General features: G+C 33.4%; 1 protein-coding gene across 3 annotated transcripts in view; it reads right to left on the reverse strand.

Moving 5' to 3' along the window:
- LOC134855298 (homeobox protein homothorax-like) overlaps positions 1 to 2,796 on the reverse strand; it is a 28,769-nt gene extending 25,973 nt beyond the window's left edge. For 2 of the 3 annotated variants that reach the window (XM_063871785.1, XM_063871784.1), the window contains exons 1-3: positions 2,320 to 2,796; positions 1,325 to 1,704; positions 591 to 741 (exon numbers count right to left, since the gene is read on the reverse strand). In XM_063871785.1, the coding sequence (XP_063727855.1) occupies positions 591 to 741; positions 1,325 to 1,704; positions 2,320 to 2,334 (546 nt within the window). In that variant the 5' untranslated portion in view covers positions 2,335 to 2,796. Of the gene's footprint in view, positions 1 to 590; positions 742 to 1,324; positions 1,705 to 1,938; positions 2,089 to 2,319 lie in introns of those variants that run through there. The other variant, XM_063871786.1, reaches the window with a different exon arrangement.
- Positions 2,797 to 15,314: the final 12,518 nt, after the last annotated feature.

Consider the following 15,314-nt stretch of genomic DNA (forward strand, 5'->3'; position numbering starts at 1 on the left):
TTTCAAAAAATTTTTAAAAACACAAAACCTTTTTTTAAAAGAATTTTTCTTTCTCTGTAGACCGAATTACTCGTGGTTTTATTTTTCAAAACCACTTTCTTCATCAGATGTGTGTTTGTGGTATCTGGAAGAGAAGAAAAAAATTTCTGCAAACAAAGTTTTTCGTCTCTGGGTGGTCTGACCAATGATCGCGCAAAACAGTTATGGTTGTTACAAAAAGCAATAATATTAATAAAAATAATTAAAAAAAATAAATATAATCGATGAAAAAAAACACGACACGAATGGAAAGACAACAAATGAGAAAATCCGACCAAGCTGGGCTAATGATATTTCCGAGCAATACAAATCTGATGTTTTAAATTAAGTTGAATAAATCTGTAACTAGATACCATTTGATAACAATTTAGTATTCCTAAATATTCACATTTTATTAAGAAATTTTTTTATCTCGAACAGTTGTTTTGTGAAGTTATGTATTGCTCAAACAATCAAATTTGACGTTGTAAGTTAAAAAGATTAATTCTGGCTTTAGATATCCCTAGGAAGCAGTGTATTATTTTTTAATGATTCTAAATACAAAACCGAACCTCGAACAGTTGTTTTGAGAAGTGGTGAATGTCTTCTGTGAAAGAGTGGGAGGAGCAGATGTCAGCCCCACTCATTCCTGGCTCTCTGGGGGTGCAGGTGGCCAGCTCACACTTCTCAAACACCAGATCCAGCAGGGGGAACAGGGGGTGGCTGAAACGAGAAACAAATTAGGTTCTCGAATGTTCTCCGAATAGATTCTAGAATATTCTCAGAGTCTACTAATGAAACTCGAACTTGATTAATATCAAAATTGAGATCAAAATGACGAAATTTTGAAGTTGGAAAAAAGCGGCCAAAACCTTGAAGGTTGCCATTGAAACCAAAGTAGATCGTAAAAGAAAAACGTTTTTGTTGTAAAATTTTATTTAAAGTTGGATGAAAGTAAGTGAGCTAGATTTAAAACATTCCCGATCATAAATTTTTAAAAATGTTTAGGCCGGCAATCGCATGTGTGTTTTTCTAGCTAGGGATTTTTGCTTTATAATAACGAGAGTTTTACTGTTCAAATAGAGAAACCACGAAAACTTTTGAGCTTTTAGCATTTTCGTAGCTAAGGAGAGCGTCTCAATCATCATTTCAACGAAAATTTTTCAAAAAATGAATCTCCGAATCCATTTCTAAAAAAAAGCCATTATAAAAAATTATCTTTTACAAAATCTATTCAAAAGGTTGCAACTTTGAATCGATTTATGATAGAAAAAGGTCACTGTGAAAAATCAATTTTGGTACTCACTTGTAAACCGAATCTTTATCCTGCACGCATCCGTCTTGGCCATGGGGAGTCACTCCCCCCATACTCCCATGATGCCCCCCTGGAACAACCCCCGACTGCAACACACCCCCAGTCGAGGTCCCGTGAGGGGGGACTGACACCGACACGGGATGAGGAGTGTATGCTTGTTGTGCGGCTCCACCGCCGGCAGATGAAGACTGCTGTTGCGTGGTTGACCCGGTGGCACTACCGGGTGTCGGGTGGTATCCACCGTTGGCGTTGAGAAGGGAACTGGGTTGAACCCCCGGGTTTGATTCGAAAGGGGTGATTGAACCCCCCGCTCCTCCTCCGCTGTCTATAGTTAAGGGGTACTGACAGGGAACTTGAGGCTGGTCTTCAAACTGAAATTTTAGCAAAAACTTGATATTTTTCTGAAGTAGAATTGTTACCATTTATTATAATACAGTAGTTTAAATCATACAACAGCTTTAAGTAGATGACATTTAAAAATTTATAGCCAATAAAAGTTCGAAATCATTAAAAAACGTTATATCAAATGTTATTTGGTTTCGTCTGCTAATGATTCTGAGAATTTTCTAAAGGTATTTTTTGGTAATCAATTAATCGTAACTTACCTTTTGAAACTTAACAGGAAAATGAATACCTAAAATTGTTTGTCTCAAAATGTCAATCGAAATAGGAAAAAAATGAGTGAACAATTTTACATCTTTTTTCACTTTTTCAGGATCAATTAAGGAATGTCTAAGTGATAAATTGAGTACATGTCACAGTGGTGTGAATCAAAAAACTGTTGATGATGATTGCTGCTGAGGGTGAATTTTGTGTGGCGGGGTAAATTTAAGGGGTGAAATTCGGTTGACACGTGACATATATCAAGTGGGTGAAACGTCGGAAAAATCAGGCCGGCAGTATTGAGCTGACAAAAAAGATAGATATAGAATTTATAAGAAGAAAGAGGAGAAAAATAGCTAAGTTGGGGGGTTACTCTAACTTACCCTAAGTCCGTTCATCGCTCGTGATTACCTTCGACAGATTCGAGACAGTTTTGACAAATTGTAACAACAGAAAGTAAAGAATTTCTGTCAAAAAATCTCTTTTCAAAATCTCCAACTGTCTAACTATACTCCAATACTATCCGAGTACTAACTTGCCAATCTCGATATCCAAAAAATAACCAATAGAAATCAAAGGATTTTTTTTACAAAAGAGTACAATTTTTTTTAAATTTGCAAACGCAGGCCGACTTTTTTCAGAAGTAAGTTTGATTAATTTCAGGTAAAGTAAAAAGTGCTCTGGGGTGAAGTATAGTATAGTAATAGAAGGAATCCGCCCTAAGCTAACAAAGAGAAAAGGTCTGCTTTATTTTCATTCATTGAATTGAATTGAATTTGATTGCTCAGAATAGTCGAATCAATCGAATGGTCCGTCCCGTCTATATCTAGACTTTTACAATTCATTCAGTCAAGATAGTAACAGATTTGGTCAGTTTTGATTGGACAATTCGGATTCTTTTGTCAAACAGTGTCGGTGCAATTTGATTGGCTCAATATAGTCTGGACATTTATACGTCTGTTATCTAAAGTGTATTGATTTGCTCTTTTAAGTCCAGATATTTGTTGGACCGGCTATCCAAATATAAGTAAACACCCTTTATCATTTATAAGGTTCCGATCCATAATCAGGTCTTCAACTAGGATCAGGTTTTCAAATCTTGAGTCTTTGAAGGTGTCGATTTATGTTTATTGGCTATTCGGTTTATGGTTGTTTGGCGTATATAGGGCTCTTACACTTCAATATCTTGTAAAACAAATTTGGCCTTAAAGTTTTGAAATTAATTTTGGACAACTACAGCTAATCTTCAGCCAATAAAGGTCAAAACGTCGAAAGGTGTCATATATTATTGGGCCATTTTTAAAAAACGATGAGAACAAAAATTCGGCCAATTAGAAAAAAAGGTTGAAATCCATGAACTTTTTTTGCACAATTGTCAATGAAATAAAATGTTTCAATTAGATTTAATTTTGACATCTACCCAAATAGTAACTAATCTTAGATCAGTTCCTATTTTGTGCAGATATCAAACTTTCAAGTCTACATAAGCTGGTAAAAATGTCAGCGCAGCTCGTTGTTAATAGAAAGCTAACTTCAACCAAGTATGTGCTTTAATTTTTGTCAGAAGTACTATTGGATCCTTTTGTATCTATCAAACGTTTATTTTTCATTTTTTTTTTCGTTCAGCAAACTAAGTTTACCAGTTTTTTGCAAAATAAAATATGAATCTGTTCACAAAATTTTTTTTTTGCGCATTTTCTTGAAGCATATATGTGGGTTACCAAAAATGGCTATCGAACAGTTTCATACTATGAAAAAAAGCTCATAATACTATTCCATAGACCAGAAAAGTAATATCAAAGTAGCATCATGATAAGCTTTTTTTCCATGCTATGAAATTTTATATAAAAAAAACGTTTTTTGCCACAGTTTTGAAATAAACAACAAGACTTTTGCCATAATTTTTGACACAAATACTTTATAAAAATAGAAAAAGCACTTTTTTGTGCTATAAAATTGTGCGACAGGCTTTTTTCCAACTATGAAAATGAGTGATAAGCATTTTTGCCATAAATGAAAAAATGAAAGATTTTTTTTTTTGAAATTGTGTGTTTCAACCGAAACACAATAAGCAAGATTTTGATTTTTCTTTCATAGGAAACCCGGAGTATAACTCACAGTTATCACGCAGATACTGCAGTTGTTAATGTTAGCCATGTAAGTATGCGTTATTATTTTCACACAGAATTAATCACCCAAAACGTAACTTTTTGTATATGGCTAGAAAATTTTTAGTTTATAAATTTCACTGGTTGAGACAAAAGTATTACTTTTTCAACAAGTTAATGTTTATCTTAGAAGATGAACACAAAGAATTGTGTTAAAAACACTTGCGTGTAATTTTTGAATTTTTTGGGTGAAAAATTCACCCTGGACTACGTTATAGACACGAAAAAACAAAGTTTGCATGCGATTTTTTTCCATAATATGTGTATTAGAGCTCAGATGCAACTTGCAGCCAAAAACGGTATTAAAAAAGTTTCACCTCAAACTTTCTTTTTTCATGTGGAAAATTGCATATAACACAGTTTACATATATGAAATTATATGACAGGCATTTTCTGTTAAAACTTTTTGGATGTCAAAGTTGTTCCCATGTAACCAAAAAACACCAACTTCTTTTGATTGAGTTTTAAACCAATTTAAAAAAATTTTCGAGATTGTATGCTAGGCAGATTTCTTGAAAGGACTTCAACCCGAGTAATCGGGCGAATGAAAGTTTTTGTTATCAAAAATATCAAATACAAAGAGGGTATTTGATTTTTTTTTTACTTTCTTGCCTCAATTTAATGATGTCAATTCAAAATTAGTTACACAAAACTTTGTTACAATGAAGTTGATAAATCAATTTCTGTAATTTTCCAAAAAAAAATACTTTCAACAATATGGCAAGTAAATTGAGCCAAAACACTGGACAATCTTTTTGGTTTGTTATATTATTTGGTACTCAATCAAAGAAAAAAGTGCTCAACTCAAACTGACCGAATCAAATCAATTTTGTCTCAATTTTGAAGGAACTAAAAACTTGTATTCGAAAGATACTTTTTGCAATTGACAAATTGAAAAAAAAAAATTTTATGCTGAAAAAAATCAATTTGAATTTTTTTGATTTTCTCGACAAAAAATTACCGGCGTTTAACAATCCTCTTCTGTAGTTTTCTAAAATTTGCATTCGAGTGCTTAAATTTCCGAGTTTTTTCACGTAAACTCACGAAAATTAAAAATTGTTAGGTGAGAATGTTTGATGTCAGTTTAAAATAATTCGAAAATAAATAACAGTTTTGAGAGCAACCAAACCGATCATTTTTTTTCGAAGAAAACCGAAAAAGGTGGGACAGTTTAATTTAAGATTTGATTCTGCGCAGCTGTGTTTTGGTTGACCCCGAAAAATTTACGAGATGTTTCAAGATTGTTTTATTCGCTCAAAAACACGAAAAGTCAAAAAACTATTTATTTTTCGTTTTTCGTCAATAAAAATAGATATAACCGGATAATTCTGTGCAATTTGTACTTCAACAGGTTTTCTTATTTTAGTTTTGCAAAATATTTTAATCGACTCATGAACTTAAGTTTTGTACGAGACATTGTTTTGACTTGGTTCATGTTTGACGGTCCGATTACTTATTCAAAGTGAAGTTTTATGATCAAAACTTTTAAAAAAGTTCATATGACGCTTCAGTAAAAAAAAAATGAACCATTTTTTTGAAAATATAAAAGCTGTTTGGTTCATATGTTTTGAAAAATTTTTTGCTATTTGTTCTAGTTGACTTTTTTGATTCCGTGCTACAAAAAAAATTATGATAAACAGTTGAAAAAAATTGAAAATTCTGATATTTATTCGAGCTAAAACTTCTTTGTTTTTTGCCCAAATTTAAATTTAAAAGCCAAAAAAATCCATATACATTTTGGGTTTTAATAACTTTTGTGCTTGACCAATGTTTTGACCTTTGTGGCAAGAATCGAGGCTTTTTCGACGTTGAGCTGAACTCAAAAAACTTCTCGGCAGAGAAATTTTATAAGCAAAATTGTACTCTCTTGGCTTTGAAAAATGAATTATGTGTCGTGTTTAGCAGCCGAAAACATAAGTCAACAGTTACCGTTTTTATACAAACCTTTCACTTTTGTTGCCTTGAAGGGCTTAAAAAAATAAGTTTTCCGCGAGTTTTTTAAATTGGACTTCATTCTAGTTATCATGCGGATAAATTTTTCAAAATTTCAACTGAAAAACAGCCAAAAATTTTTTTGCAGCTCTTCTCAAAAAGTTTATGTAATGTTCAGTTGCTTAGTTTTCCTGTTTCTTTTTGGAAAAAAAAACGAGTACAAGCAGAGCAATTTTTTTTAATGATGCTCGCCCTTTCTTTTTTTATTTTATATGTAATCGGTTGAACAAAAACCCTTTGTTTTGAAAAAATGAACGCGACAAGAAAGAGTCACTAGTTTTGATTTGACCATGTTGGTTTTAATTTTTGTACTTTGATGATTTACTACGATCGTTGTTTTTTTTGAATTTTATATTAATTTTATATATTTATGAATACAAATAAAGAAATTTATTAAAATTGAGTTTTCAGGTCGTTGTAATTGCGCAATCGGTAATTTTCGAAACTTTGCTTCCATCTGTCTGTCAAACAACTTGAACCATAGTACTCGACTGTTGCAGTTTTGTGAGTTGTTTACTTAGACGTTTAGTTTTCTGACCAATGAAACCATTTGCTCGGCATAGTTTAAGAAAAACTAGATATGTGTTCACCGGCTCGCCAAAATCGGGGAGGCCTAAATTTTTGAGAAAAAAGACAGCTAATTTGTGCTCAAACTAATAAATTTTTGTATCAGGTTCAGTCAAAAGAGACAAATTAAAATTTTGGGATATTTTTTGGTTTTAGGTACAAAATAGGAAAAAGCACTTGGATAAATTTTCATTATTGTTTTTTAAATCATTTTCTACGTACAAAAAGAGCAGAAAAATATTTGCTCGGATTGAGTGATAAATCAAATTAAAAAAAAAACTAAAAACATCTTGGCGTTGATAGAATTCACCTTGAAACTTTCATTTATTTTCCCAGCAAAAAATGTTTGAAAAAAAAGAAAAAAGAAAAAAAAAGGTTGCTCATTTTTAAATTTTATTGAGCGCAACGTTTGTTTTGATTGTCCTGGGTCAAGTTTATTCGTTTAAAGTCCTGAAATTGCAGTGAAACGATGATGTATGCTTTTCATTTGGGATCCCACTAAAACTTTTTGCCCAATCCATTTCCAAAATTAAAAAAAATGAAAATAAATAAAAATCAGTTTTGGTTTAGGTTTTTCGTCTGTGCCTCATCGATGTTTTGATTTTTGTGACGAGAATTGAGACTTCTCGACTTCATGCTCAACAAAAAAAAAAGCTTCTCGTTCGCAGATGTTTAGAGCCAAGATTGCAAGTTTTGAGCTCAGTAGGTCAACACATAAGTCGAAAGTCTGGACTCGGGAGAAGCAGTAACAGTTTTATATAAGTCTTGCTAAGATTTTCACCTTAAAGTTTCTATATACCGGGCGAGCAAATACTTCTTTTTAGGGAAAACCCTTCTGTGATTTTTGCCCAACGTTCAAAAAATAATTTAAAAACTAAATAAAAAACCTGTTTTTGGTTTAGGTTTTTTGTTTGCTCGAACAGTGTATTTGACTCAAAAAAGGTTTTTTTTGGCTGTTATTATTTAACCGCCAAGATTCTTTTTTTGACTTAGGTTACCGCTTTTCTTTGATAGTTATTTTTTATCGTACTAGAATGTTTCGAATTTTTTCAAACTATGCTCGTGAGTCAAAATACGTATTCAGATTATGCATCCCAATTTTTTAAATGAAACTTCAATGAACTTAGTACAACAAGAGTGAATAAAAAAGTTTGTATTTTTTTTAAGTCATTGATTTGATTTCTCTGCTGAAACGCTAGCAGAAACCCATTTACTGCTTGAAAAGTTTGCTAAAAACTGTGGACTAATTTTTCTCCTAACAAACATTTTTTTTGGTTATTTTACGATTTTTTGGGAACAAAAACTTGCTGTTATCTTTGTATTTTAAAACAAGGACTGGTTCAAGGAGAGAAGACATTTTTACGAGCGGATTTGTATTTTTCGTTTTTATAAAAAGTGTTTTGCGGGTCTCTATCATCACCGAGCAAATATAGTGTGCAGACAAATTTGGTTTATTAACCTAAATGTTAATTAATCGCTGCCTTTTGCATCGTTTCAGTCTAATTTTGGCCACCCAAACCAATTTTAAAGACAGTCATTTTATATGAATTCTTGGTTGTTGTTTTTTTGGAGGCGAAGAATTTACAGAAATTGTCGTAGCAAACCATATTCGCGTGAGAAAAAAGCAGAACGAACGAAATCCCAAATTAATTATGTCTGCTTGTTTCATCAACTCGATGGTCATTTCATCGGACTAAAATAAGCGCATTTCTATAATCATAAAATAGTGTAAGCCAAGCGCAACATGCATAAAAAGGGTAATTTATTATAAATTGAGCTCATGGAACCCCATTGATCGCATTGGTTCAAAAATCGGTCTCAATAAGCCTGACACAGTTAGATAAGGCTCAATATGATTTATTTTTGAACCAGTATCATCAATTGAGTGGTATCAGTTTTTTTGAAGTTTTGAATTTTATCAATTAGGCAGGGTGAGCTACGCTTACAGTTTTGTAGACAACTCTTAAGGCTCGCATAATTTTTTTAGGATCCGCATAAAAACTAGCATCTTTCAATTAAGAGAACAAATTTGAATTTAAGTCCGGGGCGGCTTTCTCATAGAGTATTTTCGGATAAGGTACACAGTCTGTTCTTCACGCTATCTTAATTTTGGCCGTATAGGTTCGGGCAACTTCTAAGTCTTAACCAGATCTAGTGTATATTGGTATTTTTGCCAGTTTTGCAATCAATGAGTAAAATTTAGGAAAAGCAACTGTTTGCTATGTTAAATTTCATCTTCTCTGGCCATAAATAGTTTCAGCCTTACAATTTATTATAAGTGTTAATTATGGAACATGATTGCTTAGTTCTAAGTATTTTACAGAGATAATCTATCAATATTTGGGTATAATTACTTGTTTTAAACTAGTTCCACCCATCCGGGGTTTAGAGAGTTTTTAAGTACTTTTTTGTGAAGGATGGATGGAGATTTTTTTTCGAGTACATTCATAAAAGGATTAAAGAAAGAAGAGAAACAGTTGCTCGTATTGTGGAATAGTGGTTTTATAGAGAGAGAAGAAAAACAGTCGCTCGTGAAGAGGGAATAGATTGCGAGCATCGTAGATGATTCGAGAGATCGTGTCAAGATTGCAGACTGATATAGGGACGAGTCGATTCCGTTAGGCAGAGCGAGAATACGTGCATTCCCAATTATTAATCGAATAGTGAGACAGGGTTTGACTTCTCTGAGCGAAGCGCTAAAAGACTAGGATCCCTATGTCTGAGTGCAATATCGAGCTGGCCATTGTTCTTGTTCAATGGGTACCTTTGCTGCGATACTGGCCCCATACGTTATATCCTGTGAGTGTTGCGACTGCGACAAGAAAATTCAGAGTTGGACTGTCGTCGAGTTTTCTTCTCTTTTTTTTTCACTCGTTTTTTTGATCTGAGAAATCTTCTACATTATCGTATTAACTGCATCTTGTTAGTGATCTCTTTTTTAGTTATAATCTTTAATAATTGTTTTCGCAAAACCAAATTAATAAATTCGGTTATTTTGAAGAGTTGCTCTACCTAGAGCTATGTTATCAAAATTAGAGTGTCGGGGTCTCAGCACATGGTGAGCAAATGTACTTCGAGCGACGTCGTTCTAGTGGGTGGTGAGGCCTGAGAAGTGTGTACTTTTACTGTCTTTTTGAGCAGAGTCTCTTTTCGACTGTAATTTTTTGGTTCTGTTCTTTTTTCTCAAGTGTTCTCTTTTTTGCTTTTTGGTTGTGTCCGTTTTTCAAAAACGAGTTGTTCTTGATATTTGATGTTTCTACGAGGTTCAAAAAAAATTGTTATCCAGTTTTAGTCTGGGTTTAATTTGGTTTGGGTACCGTTAGATTTTCCTGGACATGCCGTTGGTTTTTTGGTAATTGTAATCTGCGTTGGTTAGCTTAATTTTAATTGCTTCCTTCCGGGTTAAGGATAAGTTTTAGAACGCGTGAAAAGAAGTTGGAGTTGTTATTAGGTAGTTTTTTAAACTAGAATTTTGTTTCTAAAACAAATCTACAGTGGCGGGATACATTGAGCTGCCCGAAAAAAGTGAGTGAAATGTGAGCAATTTAAATAACAAATCAAAATGTACAAAAAAGCACACATAAAAATTTTAGTAATTTAGTTTTTAACTCACTATAATTAGTTAAGTATTTCGTATTTGTAATTTACCGCATTAGTTATTAATTTATTGCTGTGTATCAATTTAATTATTCTATAGAAATTATAGCAAATGATTAGAGTATTGAATGAAAACTTTTTCTAAAGTTTTTTGTTTATTTTTTTTTCAAAAAAATTACTGGTGACAGCTAAAAAAAACAGGTGAAACATACGTAAATAATTGATGAGTGATGTTTACGTAAAAAAAAAGTAGTTTTTCAAATTCATACTCACAGAGTGTCGGGTTCCGAAAAAGAACTCGCTGCGGAAGCTTAATCGAAAGTATTAATCGAATAGTGAGACAGGGTTTGACTTCTCTGAGTGAAGCGCTAAGTGACTAGGATCCCTATGGCTGAGTGCATTATCGAGTTGGCCATTGTTTTTGTTCAATGGGTACCTTTGCTGCGATACTGGCTCCATACGTTATATCCTGTGAGACAAGAGTTGCTCACCCTAGAGCTATGTTATCAAAAAAGTAGAGTGTCGGGGTCTCAGCACATGGTGAGCAAATGTACTTCGAGCGACGTCGTTCTGGTGGGCGAGGCCAGAGAAGTGTGTACTTTTACTGTCTCTTCAAACAGAGTCTCTTTTCGACTGTAATTTTTTGGTTTTGTTCTTTTTTCTCAGTTGTTCTCTTTTTTGCTCTTTGGTTGCGTCCGTTTTTCAAAAACGGGTTGTTTTTGATTTTTGATGTTTCTACGAGGTTCAAAAGAAAAAGATATCCAGTTTTAGTGTGGGTTTATTTTGAATTGTGTACCGTGCGATTTTCCTAGACATGTCGTTGGTTTTGTGGTATTAGTAATCTGCGTTGGTTAGCTTAATTTTAATTGCTTCCTCCCAGCTTAATGATAATTTTTAAAACGCGTGAAAAGAAGTTGGAGTTGCTATCAGGTAGTTTGTCAAACTAGTATTTTGTTTCTAAAACAAATCTACAGTGGCGAGATACATTGAGCTGTCAGAAAAAAGTGAGTGAAATGTGAGCGATTTAAATATCAAATCAAAATGTACAAAAAAAGCACACATAAATTTTTTAGTAATTTAATTTTTTACTCACTATCACCAGTTTAGTTTTCGTATTTGTAACTTACCGCATTAGTTATTAATTTATTGCTGTGTATCAATATAATTGTTCTTAAGAAATTATAGCAATTGATTAGAGTGTTGGACGAAAAGTTTTTCTTAAGTTTTTGTTTAATTTTTTTTTTTCAAAAAAATTACTGGTGACAGCTAAAAAGAACAGGTGAAACATACGTAAACAAATGATGAGTGATGTTTACGAATTAAAAAAAGGAGTTTTTAAATTCTTACTCACAGAGTGTCGGGTTCCGAAAAAGAATTCGTTGCGGAAGTTAGTATTTATTATGGGTGATTGTAATAAAAGCTTACAATCTAGCATTCGGATTACGTTTCTAGTGCATACAAGTGGCCAAAAAAATCGAGTGCGAGGATGATGTCGACTTCATCAGCTGTTGCGGAAACTCGTGGTTAGAGTTTTGGATTAGTTTATGTAAGTTAGGATAAAACTCAAGTTTGTGGATGATTTCTAAAAGGGCATTTCAACTGGTTGGATTTATTCTTGCGGGATAATAATGGGGCGGCAGTCTTCAAATGCTAAATTGTTAGTGATGGGGCAAAAGATATACAATTGTCTGACGGGATTATATTTGCGAAGCATGCGGTGGAGATTTGTTGTTTTTATGCAATACGTGAAATTATGGAAGTTTGGTGATGTGTATTTACCGTTGAAAAACAGGTAGCGGTAATGTGGCTTGCGAGATGGTGAAATGTGAAAAATTGGTGCTGAATAAATCTGAATTATGTTTGAGCATGGGTGATTTTAGTTTTAAGCATGATTTTTTGTTAACAAGTAATATCACGCTCTGTAGGTTTTAGAAAAAAACGTTACTTGAAAATGGTCAAACTTACTAAGAAACAATTCATAAGCTTTTGTGTTTGTGTTCTGGAGAGCATGGTCAATTAATTGATCAAGTTTTTTTTTAGCGCATCGAAATCAAAGACGTAGTCCGTTTTTATAAAAATGTTCTATGTTAATTGCGAATTTACGGCGGAGTCAGTATCATACGGTGAGTCTTCCATATATCGATTGACTGTGTGATCATAGTGAGTAAATGAGAATTGATTTGATTTTTGTGAAATGAATCAATTAGGTGTTTGGGTTAAACCAATGTTAGTGAACGAGTTTATTGAATTGTAGTGCAGTGGTAAGTTGTGGCGACGATGGTCGTCGGCGGCGGCTGTTTTTCGTAAGGGAACTTTGAGTAGGTTTGTGAAGTTATTCTAAGAGATCCAAGAAAATTTGGGGAGAAGGAAAAAATTGTCAGTTTATTGGGCTCGTTGGGCTTGGTTTTTATGTTATTATAAGTGTACTGAGAGATGAAGAGAAAAATTTTAATTAAAAAAAATGGTGTAGTAGCGTGATGTGGGTGATTACTTTGAAAGGATCCAAATGATTTTGGGCAATTTATCAAGATTTGGGCTGCGTTGCTAGGGTATTTCGCTTCATAAGGACACGTTGTGCACTGATGGGGGCATTTTGGTTGGTTGATGTAGATGATTCGGAAGTTGAAGTGGAGTGAGTTACTTGGTGAAACGTTAGTGGATTGTTTGTGTTCTGGATTTGCTGCAGGTTAGTAATGAAATTTTCTAGGTCATGCTTGAGCTAGTCATCAGTTTTTGAGCTAGGTTCATCGGGTGCCGTACTTGATAGGGGAGAGAGAAAGGATGAAGCGTCAATGTGGGAAGGAATTTACAATAAGGGTGGGGGAGTTATGGATTGGAAAGGTGGTTGCAAAAAGTTAGTTGGATTTGGCTCGGACTCCATAAAGTCATCGGGTGTGTCAATTGTGGGGCTATTTAAATGGGAGTTAGTGCGAAACACTGTTTGGGTTGAGTCGTCAAAATCCATGTGTGGTGAGTTAGATGAAAAACTGGGGCTAAAAACGGGTGGTGGGGGGAAAGGTGAGATCTGTGATCAAAGTAAGATAGTCTTGTCGGTAAAGGTTGGAGGGATAGGAAAGTGAACAATTGAAGGACCCAATCTGTTTGCTCATAGTGGGCCAAAAAACAATTAATTTGAGAGCAAAAATTTAATGTGTGTGGTTGCTCAATAATTTGGTCGCATGTTTCCGCAGTGTTTTGTGTTTGAAATGCTACGTTTGATAAAGGGGGCTTCTTTGCATATTATAATTTTGATGCATGCGTTGTGCTGTGGAAAGTGCATTTCTATAATTTTGTGGTATGATTTGTAAAAAGCTTTGACTTGATATATGGTGTAAATTTGTTGATCCTGTGGATGTATTAGCTGTGTTGTTTTATGGATTGTCGTACATGTTGGGTTTGATAATAGTTTTCTTAATTAAATTCACCAATTTGTTTTTGTGGAGAAAAAGCAAAAAATCCTGCAAAAATTATTCTTGCTACGCTAGCTTGTCGGTTGACTTGTGTGTGTATCGCACATGTGTTATAGGTTCTTTAAATGGCGAGAAAAAAAATCTTATAAAACTAAACATTGCGTATAAGATAGTCAAATTTTACAAGATTTAATATGGCTCTCCTAGAAATGCCAGGAGTTCATTTTTTATGTGTAGAAAATTAATGATGTTGATTGGTGAAATGTATTGAGGGGGGTGTGGTTCTCCTTTTAGTTAACTGTAATCATTGATGTCTTTAAAATATCCACTGTAGTTTTTCTATAGATATCGGAGAAACTGTCTGTTTCAGCGAGTTTTCAGAAATTTTGATTGATTGACTGTCGTTGGAAAGTGTCCATTTTTGTAAGTAGTTCTTAAAAATATTGTGAGCGATTGTGATGTTGTATAACTGATTTTGAGTATAAAACTATAAATTGTATATCTATTTTAGGGTTACTCTAGCTATCACTCGGATGCTTTCGGGTTAGGTTTTCTTCAAAGGCGGCATTAAAGTTGGATATGATGAAAGAAATTGTTTTTTTTAAATTTTATTAAATTTATATTCGACTTACGCTGTAATACACTATCGCTATGTTTAGTTCCAGATGGGACAGCTGTATCCCAAAAAAGATTCGTGATAGGGTGTCTACGGAATCTACTTTTTTGTAGAGTAGTGGTCTTTTTTAGAAGCAATTTTTATATTTAAAAATATATAGTGGTGAGATTTTATTAGTGCATATGAAATACCAAAGGATGTTTTCTTCTTAGTCGATAAAATTTGAGCGGTTTTCTGATAGTAGATATCCTGCATAGGGTTCTTTTAGAACTTTCAATGCTAGAGAATGTAATATTTGTGTTCTTTCTAGTTCACTTAAGAGTTTTGTTTCAAGTTCACATTTCTTGAAAAATTCTACTTATTGTGTAATCAAGTTTCATATCATCATGAATGTCATAGTTCTTGTAAACGTGTACTGTCATGGTTTTCTGGTAGGTGTTTTCCTCCTGTGTTTCCATTCTTTCTTTTATAAAAAGTTTCTGGTATATCAGAATGTTCATCCTCTGTTTTGATTCGGGTGCTAAATGGGAATTGTGAATTTTCCTGTTTTCATGATAAATCTTTTATAATGTCCAACTAGTGTTTCTGGATATTGTGCGTGAAAAAATTGTTTTGGATATTTACTGTTTCAAGGTAGATTTCAAGTGTGTTAAATTTTTTTCCATTCCACCGATTTTTTTTATGGTTTAGGGTTTGATCGATTTCTATCAGGGCTTAACTAATCAAATGTTATGGATTCACAAAAAATTTTTTCAGTGAAATATTTTTATTCTTGCGTGGATTTAAGCAACTTGGAATGTGGTGCAAGTGTCTTTAGGGAACCAAAACATGGTTGCCTGTGTGCGTTTGGTGGTATCGCAAAAATCCTTGATCATTTTTACAGGGTAAGCAAATTCCTTGATAGAATATGATGTCATCTTGTAAGTCACGTTTCAATTAAACTTTTTTGATTAGAACTTTCCAATGAAAAATCATTACTTCTTGATATCCGGAGTTTTTTGTGTTTGCTTTAGAATTTTACAGGTTTT

Source organism: Symsagittifera roscoffensis, chromosome 10 (assembly GCF_963678635.1).
Source record: "Symsagittifera roscoffensis chromosome 10, txSymRosc1.1, whole genome shotgun sequence".
NCBI lineage: Eukaryota > Metazoa > Xenacoelomorpha > Acoela > Convolutidae > Symsagittifera > Symsagittifera roscoffensis.